The sequence below is a fragment of the Homalodisca vitripennis genome, unplaced genomic scaffold (genome assembly GCF_021130785.1).
Source record: "Homalodisca vitripennis isolate AUS2020 unplaced genomic scaffold, UT_GWSS_2.1 ScUCBcl_1643;HRSCAF=5524, whole genome shotgun sequence".
NCBI classification, from domain to species: domain Eukaryota; kingdom Metazoa; phylum Arthropoda; class Insecta; order Hemiptera; family Cicadellidae; genus Homalodisca; species Homalodisca vitripennis.
In genome coordinates, this window is record NW_025777767.1 from 27,296 (window position 1) to 44,439 (window position 17,144).

Below are 17,144 nucleotides of genomic sequence, written 5' to 3' on the forward strand. Positions count from 1 at the left end.
GGAGAGATTAAACAAGAAAATGCGTACAACAGCTCTGTGGTTAGAGAAGAACTACCACAAGATCTTGTGGGAAGAAGGCGATTTCCCTTACAGTGGAAGTGTCATTCGCAACCTGTGCAAGCCGTTTACCATAATTTATACACGTGGTCATGAGAAAGCGAAATTTTTAAGACGGTTTCACTCTAACGTTTGTGAGCTGGACAACCTGGCATGTTATGACAGTAGTACATTATGCAGTTGTAAAGGATCGCATCGGTTTTCCTGCTCCCTACCGCAACACAGCGGCCGTGATGAAGATGTACGGTGTGCAATGCACGCTGCTAGATGTCGTTTTGAAATCCTGAATAAACAGACTCACCAGTCCACTTAGTAGTCATTCTGTTCACGGTCACTGTTGAGATTACATCGTGTCAGCATGGCGAGTACAGCTGCTGCTGCTACCGCTGCTGTATGGGACCTCATTTCTCGAGAGCCCAAAGTGCCTGTCGGTGTGCTCACTGATGCGTTCATTTTGAAATTTAGTCGCTTTCTGAATTGGAAGCTTTTATCGGCAAATTATACTTTTTCGTTTGACATGTTGAGAATATTTCAGCATAAAGTAATTTGGACCACGATTTTGGAAAATTCTCGCCTTCCTGAATTCATTTTACGTGAAATGATGCCGAACTTTGACACTTACTGTTGGATAGTAATAAGTCGTCACCAGGTTCTATCGGAGCAGTTTATACACGATTTTGCTGAACAGCTGGACTGGGATTACATACTATTGTACCAAAACCTTAGTGGAAAGTTTCTTCAGGACCATTGTAATTATTATAGTGATGAAGCGTAATGTGTCCCGTAGAAAAACTCCAGTTTTACGATAGGCCACATTGAAAGGCTTCACCGAGTAAAGTGGTCAACAACCGATTCTCTGCTTGTGTTTCACGAGTCACATTGAAAGGCCTCTCTGAGTAAAGTGACTTGTAGGAATCTTACTGAGAATCGGATCTCGCTCATCCTCTGTAAGTTACAACGAGTCACATTGAAAGGCTTCACCAAGTAAAGTGACTTGTCGCGTCCACCTAGTAGTATAATGTAGATTAGTACAAAAATGTCCTTCTCGGAAGGAGGAGGAGTTCGGCATTGAGTTGAGAACTACTCCTGGAAAAAATGGCTTTGCGAGAGCTAAGGAGTTTGGCATTAAGTTGAAAACTTCAAAGCTCACGTGGGGCAGAAAAAACACTTGCAAAATATAAAAGTTTTTGCGAGTACTTGACAGTGAGACGGAAAGGTTCGGCATTTAGTTGAGAACTTTAACGGACTCGCTAAACGGTCTCGCAAGGACACAAAAAAAAAGTTTATTTTTTCGGAGGTGGCAAATTTGTTATGGAGTGGCCATCACGACAGAGTGGGCGATGGTTGGGGCCCACTCGCAAAGAGAGGTGACACGGAGAGGTTCGGCATTGAGTTGAGAACTTGAACGTGTTCAGTGTTCTTTGTTAAGTGAGATTAGGCCTCCTGGGGAAACTCACTATAATAAAAAACGCGCCGAGACCCCTACGGCCTGGCTCAAAGCCTACCGTGGTGATGGAAACGTGGGTCAACTACGCTGCATTCCTGTCTATATTCAGCTTGGCAGTTTGCCACGACCACAGCTGCGACTACCTCCACTTTCATTCCAAGGTATATATACTACCTGTGGCGAGCTGATCGTCACAGTCACTCTTCGTCTACGTGTCGACGCTCTCATTACAGGTAAGTGACTACACTACACATTTAACTGTTTTCTTTAAGATATTCGACTGCGCTCTCTATTTGCGGTGTGTTGCTCACGCATAGTTATTCTCAATCCGCTAGCCAAGTTAACAGTTTTACGATGAACTCGTTGTTAAGATTATTCGCTATACAGATTGTCGGTTTTCCTTTACAGATTGAAAAATGGAACTTTCTACAAAGCTTTCGTCCCTGGAGAAGCATGGTGAACCCACACCAAAGATGGCGATAAAAGAGTTGACACGGAAAGCTGGCTACAGGATCCTGGAGGCAAAGAAGGTGGACACTAAATTTGACCGGAAGGCAGTGATGTTACTCGTAGAAGTGGACAGCACCAAAACAGCCGTCACATTTCTACCGGTGAGATTTGAAAAGACTTTAGATGACAGTGATCTACAAGAAATGACGTCGTCTAAAAGGTATAAAGTTAGATGTACGGGTGTTAACGGACTTTTGGTAGATGTTAAGATTTGGAAATGTATGTAATCAGAACGCTTTTAATAAACGTAGTACGGACGTAAACACGTGTGTTATTTCTGCAACGACCCCGCCTCCCGGCTATTTTTAGATAGTGCATCTATGCAGGAGATGTACCGTCACATGTGGTGACCACATGCAGTTGCTGGTGTTCATAATTGTGGGTCTTCTCACTCAGTACTGTGTTCGCGCCGACTCGGTTAAGATGATATCAGTAATTATTGCTGCTTATTCTTTGTATTTACGTGTTATTGACCTGTTGTCGACTCCATCACCACCACCGTGTCCCCTTTCGAGATCGTCCTCATTCATCTCTTCAACAGTCTCCTGGGGTAGTGTTAGTAGCGGTTGGGAGTTTTTTTTGGGACTCAGAATCAGAAGAATCCGAGAGTGGATATTCAACACTAGAAGAAGAAGAAGAAGACGACGAATTCGATTTGCGTGGTGGTGGTGGTGGCTGGAACGGCTGGAGAGAGTACTAGGCTACTAGACTTCCAAAAAGGGTGAGTTATTTTTATTGTTGTCTCCGGTTATCATTAACAGATCACTACATTTCACTGTGATAATGTTTCCGTCTCTAGTTCACCAAATACCAATAGCTGAAGATTCCGACTCTAGCTGGTTTTAGATTTTTTTTTACAATAACCGTACGGTAAAGTACCATATTCACCTTCACGCTTGCGTTTTGGGTCAGTAATTGACAGAGTAAGGCGTAGAGATGGTCTGGTACACACATGTGCAGTTGTAGTCATTGGAATGCACAGCTGTATCCGCTCTGTCACCATGTGCTGTAATGAGATTATGCTCGCCTACACGAGAGAGAGCAGTCATCGCTCTTAAAGGTATGCCAACCGAGTGGTCTAAGCGCTCGTCTTACGTTCCGCGGGACCAGGGTTCAAATCCTGGGCGGCTTGGTATACTTTTTGCGTCCTCACTTGTCGCTACCAGAATGTTGTAAGCCGTGTGTTGTGTGCCGTCTCTACCAGATAGCAGCACCGCAGTCGCAAAGCTAAGAAACTACAGCTGATCGCCGATAACGCCGGGCGCCCCGCGCCGCACGTACAGCCATATCGCGCCGCCACGCACAACTCGTCTCCGTGGTCCAGTGGTCAGCGCGACAGTCTCGCATTCGTAGGGGTCCGGGTTCGGATACCGGCCGCCGGAGACACAAATTTTTGTTCATCCGCCATGACACCGTCCGCCATCGCTCGTCCGCCATCGCTCTCGTAAGGTGGGGGGCTTGCTGCTCTCCCATTGGCTGGGGGGTCGTCGCAGGGGGTCTAGGAGGGGGCGGGGGGTGTGGGAGGGGGGAGGGGAGGGGGGGGGGCAGGGGGCGTGGCCTAGCCGCCATTGCTGCTTTCTCATTGGTCCAGAATAACTCCATAAGAGCCCATGTTACGGCCAAAGTGGCGCCCGTTCTACTATTTAAAAACTGGCATTTAATGTGCTATTATTGTATCGATTCCCAAAAAAGTCATCGATTTTACTACTACTTAATCTACTCTAATGCATCCCTTTTCAACTTTTCCGTAGATTTCACGTTCTACTAGTCTATTTATAGCACTTTGCACATACAATTTTGTCAAATTTCTCATAGTGGAAAGCATTCTGTATTTAATCAGTTATACATCTACTTTCTAACGTTTCTTCATATTAATATTTATTTATTTTTTGAGAGTTATAAGTTATTAATTTTAAAGCTGATAGTTAATGTGCTCCTAATGCATCGATTCCCTCCTAAGGCATCGATATCACTACCAATATGTATACTCCAACGTAAAAATGCATCCTTTTTGTATTGTGTCACAAGTTTCTTGTATTTGTCTACATACAGAATTTTTGACATACCTCTTATCGCATGTTTCACAGTGGAAATCAGAATAATGCAAGAAATTGGAGTAGAATTTTACAAGAAATCTATGAAAAAGTTGAAAAACGGATGTTTTGTTATTGTAAACGAATTAGTAGTGATATGAGTGCCTTTGTAGGTAATGGATACATTTAGTGCACATTAGTTTCGTCTCGAACAAAAGAATTATAATTGACTGCTTGTGCCTATTTAATAAAATTAGTAGTTGTTGGTTATTTACAGTCATTAACCCACATATTGTTGCTAAAACAGAAATATGATATTAAAACCCCTCTATTTACATGAAGTAAGGATACATTTACCGAAAAATAGTTCACTCTAAGTGAATATCCTGTGGTAGTTAAACGGGTATTAAACTTTAGTAAAGGAATAATTGAGCGGAAAACCCTACACATTAGCCCTATTGTGAGAGAAGTAACGCTCTGCGTCGAGCTCTTTCTATGAAAATTAAAAAAAAAAACAATTTTTCAACCAATAAATTTTATCTTAATACTCTTAATTACTCTTAATACAGGCTACTAAAAGTCTTAAATAATACTAAGAAATAGAAGTACCGTTTCATTTTAAACATAATTACTTATTATCACCTTCAATATACACCCCTTCTCTATCCCTGCAACGCTCCATGCGAATTTTCCATTGTTGGAAACAATGCTGAAAGTCATCTTCTGTCAACTCTTTCAGGAGTCTTGCCGCTTTTTCTTGAACAGCTTCTACGGATTCAAATCTCGTGCCTTTCAATGCAGATTTCACCTTACGGAAAAGATAAAAGTCGCATGGTGCTAGGTCTGGCGAGTAAGGTTGATGTTCTAACACTGGGATGCTGTACTTGGTCAGGAACCGCTTGACAGATAACGCGGATTAAGCTGGCGCATTGTCTTGGTGCAAAATCCATGATTTGTCCTTCCACATTTCGGGTCGTTTTTTTCTTAATCTTTCACGTAGTTTATTAAGTACCTCAAGATAGTAATGTTGATTAATTGTTTGACCTTCAGGAACTCAGTGAAGGTACATAATCCCACGAATTTCGAAAGAAACAATTATGATTGCTTAAAATTTTGACTTGCTCATTCTTGCTTTTTTGGCTTTCGTTGAAGTTGAGGTCTTCCAATGCATGGATTGGCGCTTCATTTCCGGATAATAAGTAAAAAAACCACGATTCATCACATGTTATTATTCTTTCCAATAAATTTGGGTCATTTTCAATGGCATTCAAAGTGTCAGTACAAACATTTTTACGAGCTGCTTGTTGATCAATCGTAAGAATTTTTTGTACCATTTTTGCACACACTTTTCGTATGTTCAAATTGTCATGTAAAATTTGCCGTGCACATTCTTTATCAATGCCTACAGTTTCAGCAACTGCACGAATGCTTAATCGTCGGTCAGACCGAATCAAATTAGCATATTTTTCGACATTGTCTTCTGTTTTTGATGTTGAAGGACGACCTGGCCGCGAATCATCTTCCACGTCTTGTCGACCATCTTGAGAACGCTTAAACCATTCAAAAACACCAGTCCGCGATAAAAATTCACTGACATACACTTCTTTTAGTAAATTATAGGTTTCGGTAGCGGTTTTTCCAAGTTTAACGTGAAATTTAATAACAATTTGTTGCTCTATTATTACGCTAACAACTTTTCCGGCAAAACAAAATAACAACACTTACATAAATGAAGGTTATGACACAACGATGTTGTTTACAGAAGCGAGACTAACTGCATTCTGAAGAGGAAGTCTCAAACTACACAGCTGTTGGTCATTGTTGGTTGGCGCATGCGCACTCGTTCCACTGCAGCGTCAGTCCCGTTATTATTTAATAGCCATACCTCGTATATTACGTGTACAACTGCATTGTGTGTAAATTTTAACTTGAATGTCGTAATATTTAAAATATATGTAATTTTGTACAGTGATCCAAAAGTGTTAGTAAAAGATCTTTTGTTCTTTATCCGAGTAGGTCTAAATAAGTAGAGATTTCTTTGCGGTCGGTAGCAAATTTAATCGAAACAAATATGAAACACAGTCATATCATTACTGATATACAGTCACAGCCCTTAAGTAGTTTTACTATCAACAATTTTTTTTGTTTCTTTTTCGTGTTTTCCAGTTTTAGAATTTTATTGTTTGACTGGTGTGTTCTAGTTATATATATTTCAGAGAACAGCCATAAAGAGCTTCAAATTTGTCGTGGTTTGGATTGCACAAAGACCTTCTTGGTGAGTTGATAACCAATCAATTTCTGTACTTACTTGGATGAATAGCGAGCTCTTGTATTATTACTAAAAATATCTAATATCAGTAAATATTTCTTGATGCTGGCCAAATGTCAGTTTCGGAAATGTAAAGATATACTTGTGTCTGAACCATTTGTCAAGAAACTAGTGTTTATTCCCAGCACACACAGTTCCCTCCGATGCATGCATACTCGTAAATGCATCATTTACTTATTATATTAGATCTAATAACAATGTAAATGAGCGTGTTTATAATTGTTTTAAGGATATTTTTTAATAAATTTAGACAGTGAATAAGAACACGTCCAACTAACATTTGTTCCTGCTAAAACAATGTGAATTGTGTGGCAAGCAATACAATTTAAAAAATACGTTATTTAATTAAAATTTAATATATTCTAAGATTCACTGATATTGTTACTCTTTAATAACAATATCAGTCACCTCAATCATTTCAATGTAAAAAAATACAGATTCAAATATTAATAAAACATAAGTTACAAATCTGTCAGGGTCACTTTATCAATGAGCGATTTTTTGAGCAACGAAATCAAATTGAATCCTAGCCTTGGTGTTTGCTGTTGCAAAATCCAAATTTAAATGTCTTTAATATACTATTTTTTGTGAATTCCTAAGGAAAGAAAGACAATTACTTCTATATTTAATGCAAGGATTGCGGTTTGTTTAAAGATATATAAGAAACGTTACAGAAGTGGAACAATCCATTTTTATAATTACATGTTCGTAATTTCACGTGTTAGAAACTTTGCTCTTTAGCCAGAAACGTTCTTTGATCTATATATAAAAAAATTACCAGTACTAAATTCTAGTTGATGGCCATAAATGTTATTGCGCTGATATATTTGGCAATAGTATTACCATTTTCAAAAACGTATTGGATATTTTGTGTAGATTTTGACCTAATTTGTATATTTCGGACCCAACAGGGCCTTCCTACAATTATGGACTTTTCCGATCGTCCGATGATTTCTAACGTTCTAACAGCCCTTCGGCACTAACTTGCATCGGTTTATTTTGATCCTTTAATTTCGTTCTGTATATGTTTCTTTTACTTACCACATTTATTTTAATAGATCATGGTAAATGTTTGTGTGTTATTTATATGAGTATATTATTTTTTTACGTTTACTTTTACAATTTATGATACATTCATAATAATTTTGTCCTTTCTTGATTCGGGAAATATATAATTAATTTTTAAACGTTGACTAACTATATTTGGGTTTTTTTATTAAACCCTTGGATTTTTTTTTGCTTTACAGTACTAATTAGACAGGATATGGTTCCTTACTATGATGAATAGGACAATTACATGGGTAAAGTCATTTTTATGAAAATACGGAGATAAAATTAACGTGTTGGTTAAATATAAATACTGTGGTATGGACCAACAATAACAGAACTGTGAGAATAATATTGTTACTTCTCCGTACATTTGAATACAGAACTAAACTTTCTGCATTCAATGCATTAAATGTAACGAAATAACGGCATTAAAGTCCTTACAATGCTGGTGTGACTGAATGTTTACGTGTATTTTTACATTAATTCGGTAAAAGAATTGTATGTGCATTAGAGGCAATTAGTGCATCAGTTATGGGCAATAATAAAATATACTTTATTGTATAACCAATGTATATTAAATACATTAACTACTATTGTACGCTCTGAACTATAGTTAGGTATCATCTATGTTTTTACATTTTTATTCAATTAATCATTTGCTCTTTAAAAAAAGCATAAAAAGGAAATAGATGAGATAAATTTACTGTGAATGACAACTGGATTTCCATTAAAAACATATCTGGATCAATTATTGAATCAATTCCCAGTGCATTCATCCTTGAAGCTTCTTTATTCCCAAATGAGTAAAAAATATTTATTTTGTTTAAATATCTACAGATAGTAAGCCACATAATTAGTTTACGATGAATGTTCTTAATAATACCAATAAAAGTGCTTTCATATCACAATACGTGAGATATTGATCCTGGCTAACAATGGTATTACTTTGTGAGAACTCGATTTAATACATGGTTTTTAATCATTATCTTTGAAGAAAAAACGTAAAAGATTAAGGAAATCTATATTTTTATGCCTGTATGTATATTATAAATATCAAATTATACATCAATTACTTAACTTTACATCGTTCATATAAATATTTTTATTATTTATTATTACGGGTCTGTAACAGATTATACTTGCAATATCCTCGAGAAGTAATTATATACTGTTACCATTCTCTAAGCTTATAAGATTTATTTATTTTTATTATAATTTTATCCACTACAAATACAGCTATAACACTGTATTTAGATTTACTATATTAAATTTAATATTAACATAGGCTAGAGAATAAAACAATCTGACTAAGCCTTTAGCACACAATTAACTGCTTTATGTATATTTGTGTGTCTGTGTGTTTTGGTTAATTTTGTAGGTCCCGTAATTAAAACCAATTTTCTCCAATGTAAACCTTTTTCTAAATTGTATAAGAGAAGTTCCATAACAAGACTATTTGTATTTATTTACAAAAACTTTTTTGGAGTATTTGAAATTTATATAAATCTTTAATGATTTTCGACCGTTCATATAGTTCTAGATAAATGTAAAATTCAATAATTTTCGTTGCTTTCAGCATATATAAAGGAAAGTGAAAAATCTAATTATTAACATACAATGTAAGGTTTTTCATTTAATAAAGCAAAACGATTGAGGTATTTTCAAAAAAAAATCGTTGTAAATTGTTTTATATGTAGTGTTATTCCTGATGCAATAATATATCTCGTATAAATAAATAATATTTGCCATTTATAATTACTGTATTCTAAAAAGGGTGTGTTAAATAAATGTCAAACCATAAACAATAATTTTGTTTACTTCATTAAGGACAATTTCAGAACAGAGAATCAATAGTGATAATCGCAATGACCATAGTAACTGGCCTTGTGGAGGGCTTCTAGATGGTGATGTTTGGCGGCAGCGACCTCGTGAGTGTCTGCCAGGTATCCAGACTTGAGCACGACAGGCTTGGCGAGAGGTCCGTGGTAAGGAGCGACATGATGGGAGTATCCCTGATACGCTCCTGAATGCCCGCCATATCCTCCGGCATAACGTCCGCTGTAGTCTTGTCCGTATCCTGCATGAGCCTTGGCCTTGGCTACGGCGGCGAAATGCTCAGCCCTAGCAGCAGCAACCTCGTGAGTGTCTACGATGTGTCCGTCATGGAGTACATGAGGTACAGCTATGGGTCCATGGTATCTGAAATCTCCATGGCTTTGGTGTCCTCCATAAGAGCCACTGTATACTTCATCCTGGTTATATCCATAGCCTCCACCATAACCGTAGCCCCCTACATACCTGTGACCGTGAGACTCTGTAGCCAGAGCAGCAAGATGAGCGCTCTTTGCCGCTGCTACTTCATGTGTGTCTGCTAGATAGCCGTTGTGGAGGACATGTGGGATGGCGATGGGTCCATGGTAATGACTGTGGCTCCCATATACGTCCACAGCAGCAACAGCAGCAAATACAAATATAACCTAAACATTGTAAAATTAATATTTCAAAGAAATACATGCATTAAATATCTTCAGCACAAATATAGTTATATATTTCACATAAACATCAGAAATAATTTTTTAATCCACCATACGTCAAATTGTCTTTATTATAGTCTTTTCATTATAATATTATTTATCGTCTTGGTAAACTGGTTATAGTTTATTTGAAACACCAAGTGTAATATTGTTAGTTGGAATGCTTTGTAGAATTCTATATCTTAAATTCACAAGAACGTGTTCCTTTGTATTATTAAAACATTGTATTAAGTTCATTATTTCATAAATCTGTTAAATACAGTAATGTTGGGGAAGAATTTAATAATACTCTTTTTAATTTTAGTAATAAGTATATTAAAAAAACAATTCCTTTAAGTTACAACTGTAATTTTAACATAAACTAATTAGAAAGACATTATTTTTAAGACTTTTTTAATTTACTGTTGTGGTATACGTAAATTGTTAGTACATTAATAATTTGTATATACCTGTAAAAGTCATCACTTAAATATTTGGAACAAATGATATATCTGCATAATTTCTTTACTATACAATTCCAACAACCAGATTTTAAAATACTCACGACCTAATCTATTTTTAGCTACTTCAAGCTGAAGAGCAATGAAATGTATTTTTTTAAATTACACTACTGGTAAAACTTCTAAAAATTACTATTATTGGAAATTGTTGTAAATTACACAAAATTTGAGTAATTTACGACTAGAATAATTATCCAGTTTTCTTAAACCCTCTTCAACTGGAAAAGTGTATATCACTTGTTAAGTACGTAACCCATTGCAAAAGCTGGGGAACATCGAAAATGAGTTATCTAGAGAAGTGTTCAGGTCATGGGGAGTATTCTGAAATGTTTCAGAAGCTTTCAAATAAATTAAACGTAACCACTATATCTCTCGTAATGTGCTCTTAAAAAGCCAATTTTCTTATGATCATTATACATAAAAAACATGGCTTCGTCATTCACATCCATAACTTAAAAAATATTTAGCTACTCATTAGTATATATAATATAAATATTTCATTGCTACAAATCATGCTCTTGTACTTAAAACTTGTGATCACCCTACAGTTATCATTCATTATTTTACTACGCATTCAGGTTATATCCTCAGTTAAAATTGACATAAAAAACAAATCCACAAATTGAGTATAAATATACAATGATATTTTTAAAGCAATTTTTCATTATTACCGTTTATAATAGATTAATTAATGATTTAACGCCTTTGAAATTAGCAACATTATTTAAAATTCTGTTTTATACATGTATAGAATACGCTGCGGCTCCCTTACCCTTATGTACATGATGGTGGTGAAGAGGAGGTCTGGTTTGGTCAGGGAGATGTTCGGTTTATATAGTAACCCAAGCTTAGTGTGCCAACACGCCATGTCCGGTGAAGACACAACATCCTAGGTTGAGAATGTCTGGTTTACTATCGGTTGTGTAGACTCGCTAGGCGTAGTTACTCCAAGAGGTGCGATACGCTCATTAAATAACACATAACTTCATGGTGGAGCGCCATTGTTAATTGGGACTGTTAAAGCCATAATAAAATGGAGCTAAATATTCTAAGAGATTTGTTCTTCCATTCTCAATAATATAGGCGTATCCACTGCGTAGTTTCCTATGCTTTGCTTAAACTATGTAATTATGTTAGTCTTCCTGTACGTTCAAGGACAAAAAAGGTCCCCCTAATGCGCTTTAACCTGTGTTTGTTAATTCTTATTTTTTTGGTACTTTTAGCCTCAACGACCAATAGCTCCACTTGAAAATATGTAATGAATCCCAAGCAATTTAGAATTTCAGGCTTACTTAGTTCTAAATTTTCATCCTCATTTTCAAACAAAGAAACAATCGTTAGCTAATACAAAACAGTTCAAGTTCAAGATTTGCATAGTTTTTTCTAACTCATTACAGAGCTACAAATCCAACAGGTACCTGTTACGTGGACATGTTTCCTTCAGATACACATATCTCGTGATTAGGTTAACTATTCAAAACGTCACAACACTATTAGATTACTTGTTATAGACATGCATTATTTCATGCATTGTTGTAGTACTTTGAACGATTAAAAAAATTATAAATTAAGTTTCTTTTTATAAATTAAAATATATTACGCACCTTAAATAAAAAAAAAATGGGGATTTTAAATTTTGACGAGGTCAATTTTGGCTTGTGTCGATCTTTTGGTTTTTAGAATATACAAACAATACATCTCCCTTCTCGCGACGCATCCACTCTACAAAAACTAAAGGATTGTGCTTATGAAAAAGGAAATTATTTTATATTTATAAAAGACCAAAAACAAAATAGCTGACCAGATTATCTAACTGCTAGAGAGACAGTCTCCACCCACCGGTGATCATTAACAGCTATAACTCCTGTTTCCCTGTCCCAGTTGGATTCTTTCTAGTTACTCCTGACCTACTAGCGCTTCAGCAGCTCAGAATTATCCGTGATTAATTAGTCCGTAATCTTATTAGCTTTAATTAATTGTTTCTAAATATATTTCAAGGACAATATCTTAGATAATGTATATGAAAATGTTCACTGTAGTTTTATAACTAACACCATTTATGAGATTAAGTTGTCTCCAAATGAACCAAACTAGCCTCCTCCATACAGATCAATATTAAAAATAAAATTTGGAACAGTACAAACAGAACCATCAACCATCAGTTTAATAGGTAATTAACTACTATAATAAGAGCTTACTCGTGTAAAATAATCGTTCAGTGTAGTTTATGGGGTTAAACACAGGTATTTAAATAGTATTTAGTCCTCAGAAATAAATTATCCTGATTCGTAACACTAGGCGTATTCATAGTATTATAAATAATAATTATAAATGTAACTAATTTAATATATAAATATAATTAATTTTAACTTATAGTTTTCCCACGTTAATAACTAGATAAATTTGTAAGATACGTATTGTTAACGACAGACTAATTCATGCTAATATGAGGTTTATAATTCTTAATACGTTATTTAGGTAACATGGTCTTGACTAGGTAACATTATTCCCCAAAGGAAAGCAGTTTTCTTTTTTAGCTGAAACTGTTCAGCGTAAAACTTACGCAATCACTAAGAAGAGTTAAAAAAAAACTCAAAATAAGTTATAATTGTTTAAAATTTACCACATACTTTTTTACATCCATCTCACATTCATTCGATTAGCCCTCTCAGGTATATTTGATGTACGCAAAATGACTGTCTTTAAAAACAAGTGGTCACCACGCATGGCTGCAAGCGCCACTTGAAGCGTAAACGTTATACTCCTCGCTAGCAGACGTTGTGTGTGTGTGTGTGCGACAAGTGTGCCGCTCCACTCCGTCCCAATGTTTGTGAGTTTCCGGTTCATTATTATATAATATAAGCAGTGACCTTCCAATATAATATTGAACCCTAAACTGAGGAGTAGATTAATCAGTAAATGGAACAGTACCAAGCCAATACTAACAGACAGTTCGACATATGGTAATGTGCTTGCTGCCAGTTTCATCTGTCAAAGTTGTATTATCTTCTGTGTAAGGCACGACACAGTTGTATGTCACAGGTGCATCACTCACATGTCGCTGTCACATTTATTACTTTCCTATAGTAATATGGTTTAAAATTGAGAGTAGACCTTGCGCCCCTTGCGGACAGGGCTCTGATTGGTCGAGAGGGGGTCACGTGATCCAAGATGGCGGCTAAGCTCCGCCCCCTGCGGGAGAAATTCCCTCATGTGCGGGAGAAATTCCCTCATGCGCGGGAGAAAATTCCCTCCTCACACTCTTATCCTAGTGTTTTGGGGTGATTTGGGGTGTCAAAATTGTTGTTTTTCGGTCGGTAAAATCGGTGATTTTGGGTGTCAAAATCGTTGTTTTTCGGTAAAATCGGTGATTTGTTGGGTCCGGTGAGGGAGAAACGAGGGACGGAGGGAATTCCAACATGGCTGCGCCCATGTATCACGTGATAAAAAAAAAACCAATATGGCCGCGCCCACGTAAACATAACCTCACTTTTCTCGGCGGGGATTTCAAATAAAACGACTCAGTAAAGATAAGCTATTTATTGCTACATAATCAGTGGTCACCGTGGTCAGCCTCCGGGTCCTTTGCGGTTACCTGTAAAAAAAAAACCAGACATGTAACGACTGCAACCGCAAACTTCCTATTGGTCAAAATAAGCGCGTCTCTGATTGGTCTAAAATAGCCGCCAAGCACTCTGATTGGTCGGTGTTCTACACAGGCGGCAGAGATTTCCCTGTCTCGCCAGTCTGGAGGTGGACGTCAAAGAGGTAAGACCTATGTCGCTCTGTTCCTTGATATTGCACAACATTGTGTAAAATTATCAAGACAAGTAAACCTCGCTAATTACTAATATAAAATAAATAAGACAGTGCTTACCTACCTAGTTACCCAGATATTATTTTTTAATATATTACTGTTGCAATGGAATCTCAACCTATTGAAGTGGGTCCAGAGTCTCGTATGGAACTGGATCCTGTAAAAGTACTAGGAAAATACGAGACGTATGTAAAAAGATACAGAGTTTACGGTACCAAGACCACCTTCAAATTTAATACAGTACCAGATAACGTAAGTGAAATAGACTGGATAAAAACCGGATTTTCCAAATTAGTCGATGAAATGAAATCAAACTGTTCAGATTCAGACTACCTGGGATTTACACTTCACAGTTTAAATTTGAAAACCAAAGAGCCAGGTTATGTAGCGTTTCGGCCGGCTCATCAAGTCAAAAGTGATGTTTTATTCGAAATTTTTGGTGGCATAATTCAAAGTAATGCCGATTCCGTAAAGTCAGCTGATACGTTTAGAGTAGAGTGTACTAGAATTAATCTTCCTGTAGGTAGTGCTAGAGTAAGACCAGGTTTTTATAATAACTTTAAAGAAGAATGTAAAGCACGTAGAGGTATCGTAGTCATTAAGAATAGCGATAGTCTGTGTCTGCCCCGAGCTATAGTGGTAGCAAAGGCCAATGCTAAAAAAGATCCCGAGTATGAATCGATAAAAAAAGACAGATGTCAGAGACAAACAACAAAGGCGAAAAAATTGATGGCGAAAGCCGGGGTCCAAATACGGAAAGAGGGAGCGGGATTCCCCGAACTTAATAAATTCCAAGACCACCTCAAAAAATATAATATTACAGTTTATAACTACAACAGTAAAGGCCGAGAAGTGTATTTTAATGGTAATAATGAAAGTGCTTTGTACAAAATTAACTTGTTGTATCACGAAAACCATTATAATGTAATAACTAGTCTAACTGCAGCTTTTGCGTGCCATTTCTATTGTGAAGCATGCCATGTCCCTTACGACCACAAAGGTGTACATAGGTGTTCAAATATCTGTCCTGCATGTCAATCCGTTTCTCCGCCTTGTAAAGAGGAGCATGGGGGAATTTTGTGCCCTGACTGTAACATGACCATGAAAAATCAGATTTGTTTCGCGGCCCACAAGAGTGAACGTTGTAAGTCGGTAAAAAAATGCTTACAGTGCCAAAGACTTGTGTTTTTGAACAATCGTAAGTCAAAACACGTGTGCGGGGAAGTGTTTTGTAAAATCTGTAACGAGTTCATGGCCCCAAACCACCAGTGCTACATGCGGGTCGACACAGGAAAACCCAAAACCAAAGACTTTCTTTTCATTTTCTTTGATTTAGAGACCCGTCAAGATGAAATTTTAACGGAAGAATCTAGAGTTCATAAAGTTAACCTTTGTGTTTCTCAACAATTTTGTTGGAAATGCATTGGTGGGGAAAATTGCCAAAATTGTACCTCCCGCACTCGTGTGTTTGGACAAGACCCTGTAGTAAGATTCATAGATTACGTAATGGAGGAGAGAAAAAAATTCAAAAACGTATGTGTAATGGCTCATAACGGTCAGGGTTTCGACTTTCAATTTCTGTTAAAGTACGTTCTCGAACAATCAAAATTCACTCCAGAGCTAATTATGCGTGGCACTAAAGTCATTCTTATGGAATTAGATAACGTCAGATTTATCGATTCGCTAAATTATTTCCCCATGGCCCTCTCTGCACTACCCAAAGCCTTTGATCTCCCCCCGGAGAAGAAGAAGGGTTACTTCCCTCATCTTTTCAACACTTTGGCAAACCAAAATTATGTAGGCCCCATACCACCCAAGGAGTACTATTGCCCTGAATCAATGTTTGAGAAGTCTTACAAAGATTTTGAAAATTGGCACAACGATCAACTTAAACAAAATGTAGTTTTTGACTTTCAAAAAGAGTTGGTCGAGTACTGTATCTCCGATGTGGAGATACTGGCGCAAGCGTGTATTAAGTTTAGAAACATGTTTTTGAAAGAATGTAACGTAGACCCGTTCATGGAAGCCGTCACCATAGCCAGCGCCTGTAATTTGGTTTTTAGACGGAATTTTCTCAAAGCCAACACTATTGGTCTAGTCCCAAAGAACGGATACCGTATGGTTGATAACCAATCGCCTATTGCTTTACAATGGCTTACTTGGGAGGAAGACCAACGCGGTATTAGGATCCAACACGCAGGACGGGAAAGAGAAGTAAAAATTGACGGTATGAAAGTAGACGGTTTTGACGGGGAGCGCGTATACGAATTTCAGGGCTGTTATTTCCATGGGTGCCCAAAATGTTTCAGATACGATAGGGAAGCATCCTTGCCCGATGATCCCTCAGACTCCCTGCACTTAAGGTTCGAGAGAACCAAATCCAAAATAGATAAACTCCAAAATTCCGGATACGAAGTTATTGAAATGTGGGAGTGTGAATTCAATAAAATAAAGAAAGAACAAAAATTGGATTATCTAAATTCTCTCCCCATTCTAAACACACTCCCACTCAATCCCAGAGATGCCTTCTTCGGGGGAAGGACAGGTAATGCTAAAACCTTCCACAAGTGCGAGGACGGGGAAACAATTCAGTATGTAGACGTTTGCTCCTTGTACCCGTTTGTCAATAAGTTTTTGCCTTATGTTTTATCCCATCCAAAAATCTTTGTAGGTGACAAGGAGTGTAGAGAAAGAGGCATGGAGGCCGAAGGACTCCTAAAATGTAAAGTATCGCCTCCGCTAAATTTGTACCACCCCGTCCTCCCTACACGTATGAACAATAAATTAATGTTTGTCTTATGCCGTACATGTGGTCTAGAAATGCTAAACACAGACTGTAATCATAACACCGAAGAAAGAGCATTGAC

The 17,144-nt window shown here is 37.1% G+C and overlaps 1 protein-coding gene across 1 annotated transcript; it reads right to left on the bottom strand.

Annotated features, from left to right (window-relative positions):
• Nucleotides 1-9,273: 9,273 nt before the first annotated feature.
• Nucleotides 9,274-11,328, bottom strand: LOC124371575. The gene is made up of 2 exons (XM_046829925.1): nt 11,233-11,328; nt 9,274-9,903 (listed from the first exon to the last, which is right to left on the bottom strand). The coding sequence occupies exons 1-2, from the start codon at nt 11,326-11,328 to the stop codon at nt 9,274-9,276; spliced, it is 726 nt and encodes a 241-aa protein (XP_046685881.1).
• Between the last annotated feature and the right edge of the window lie 5,816 nt (nt 11,329-17,144).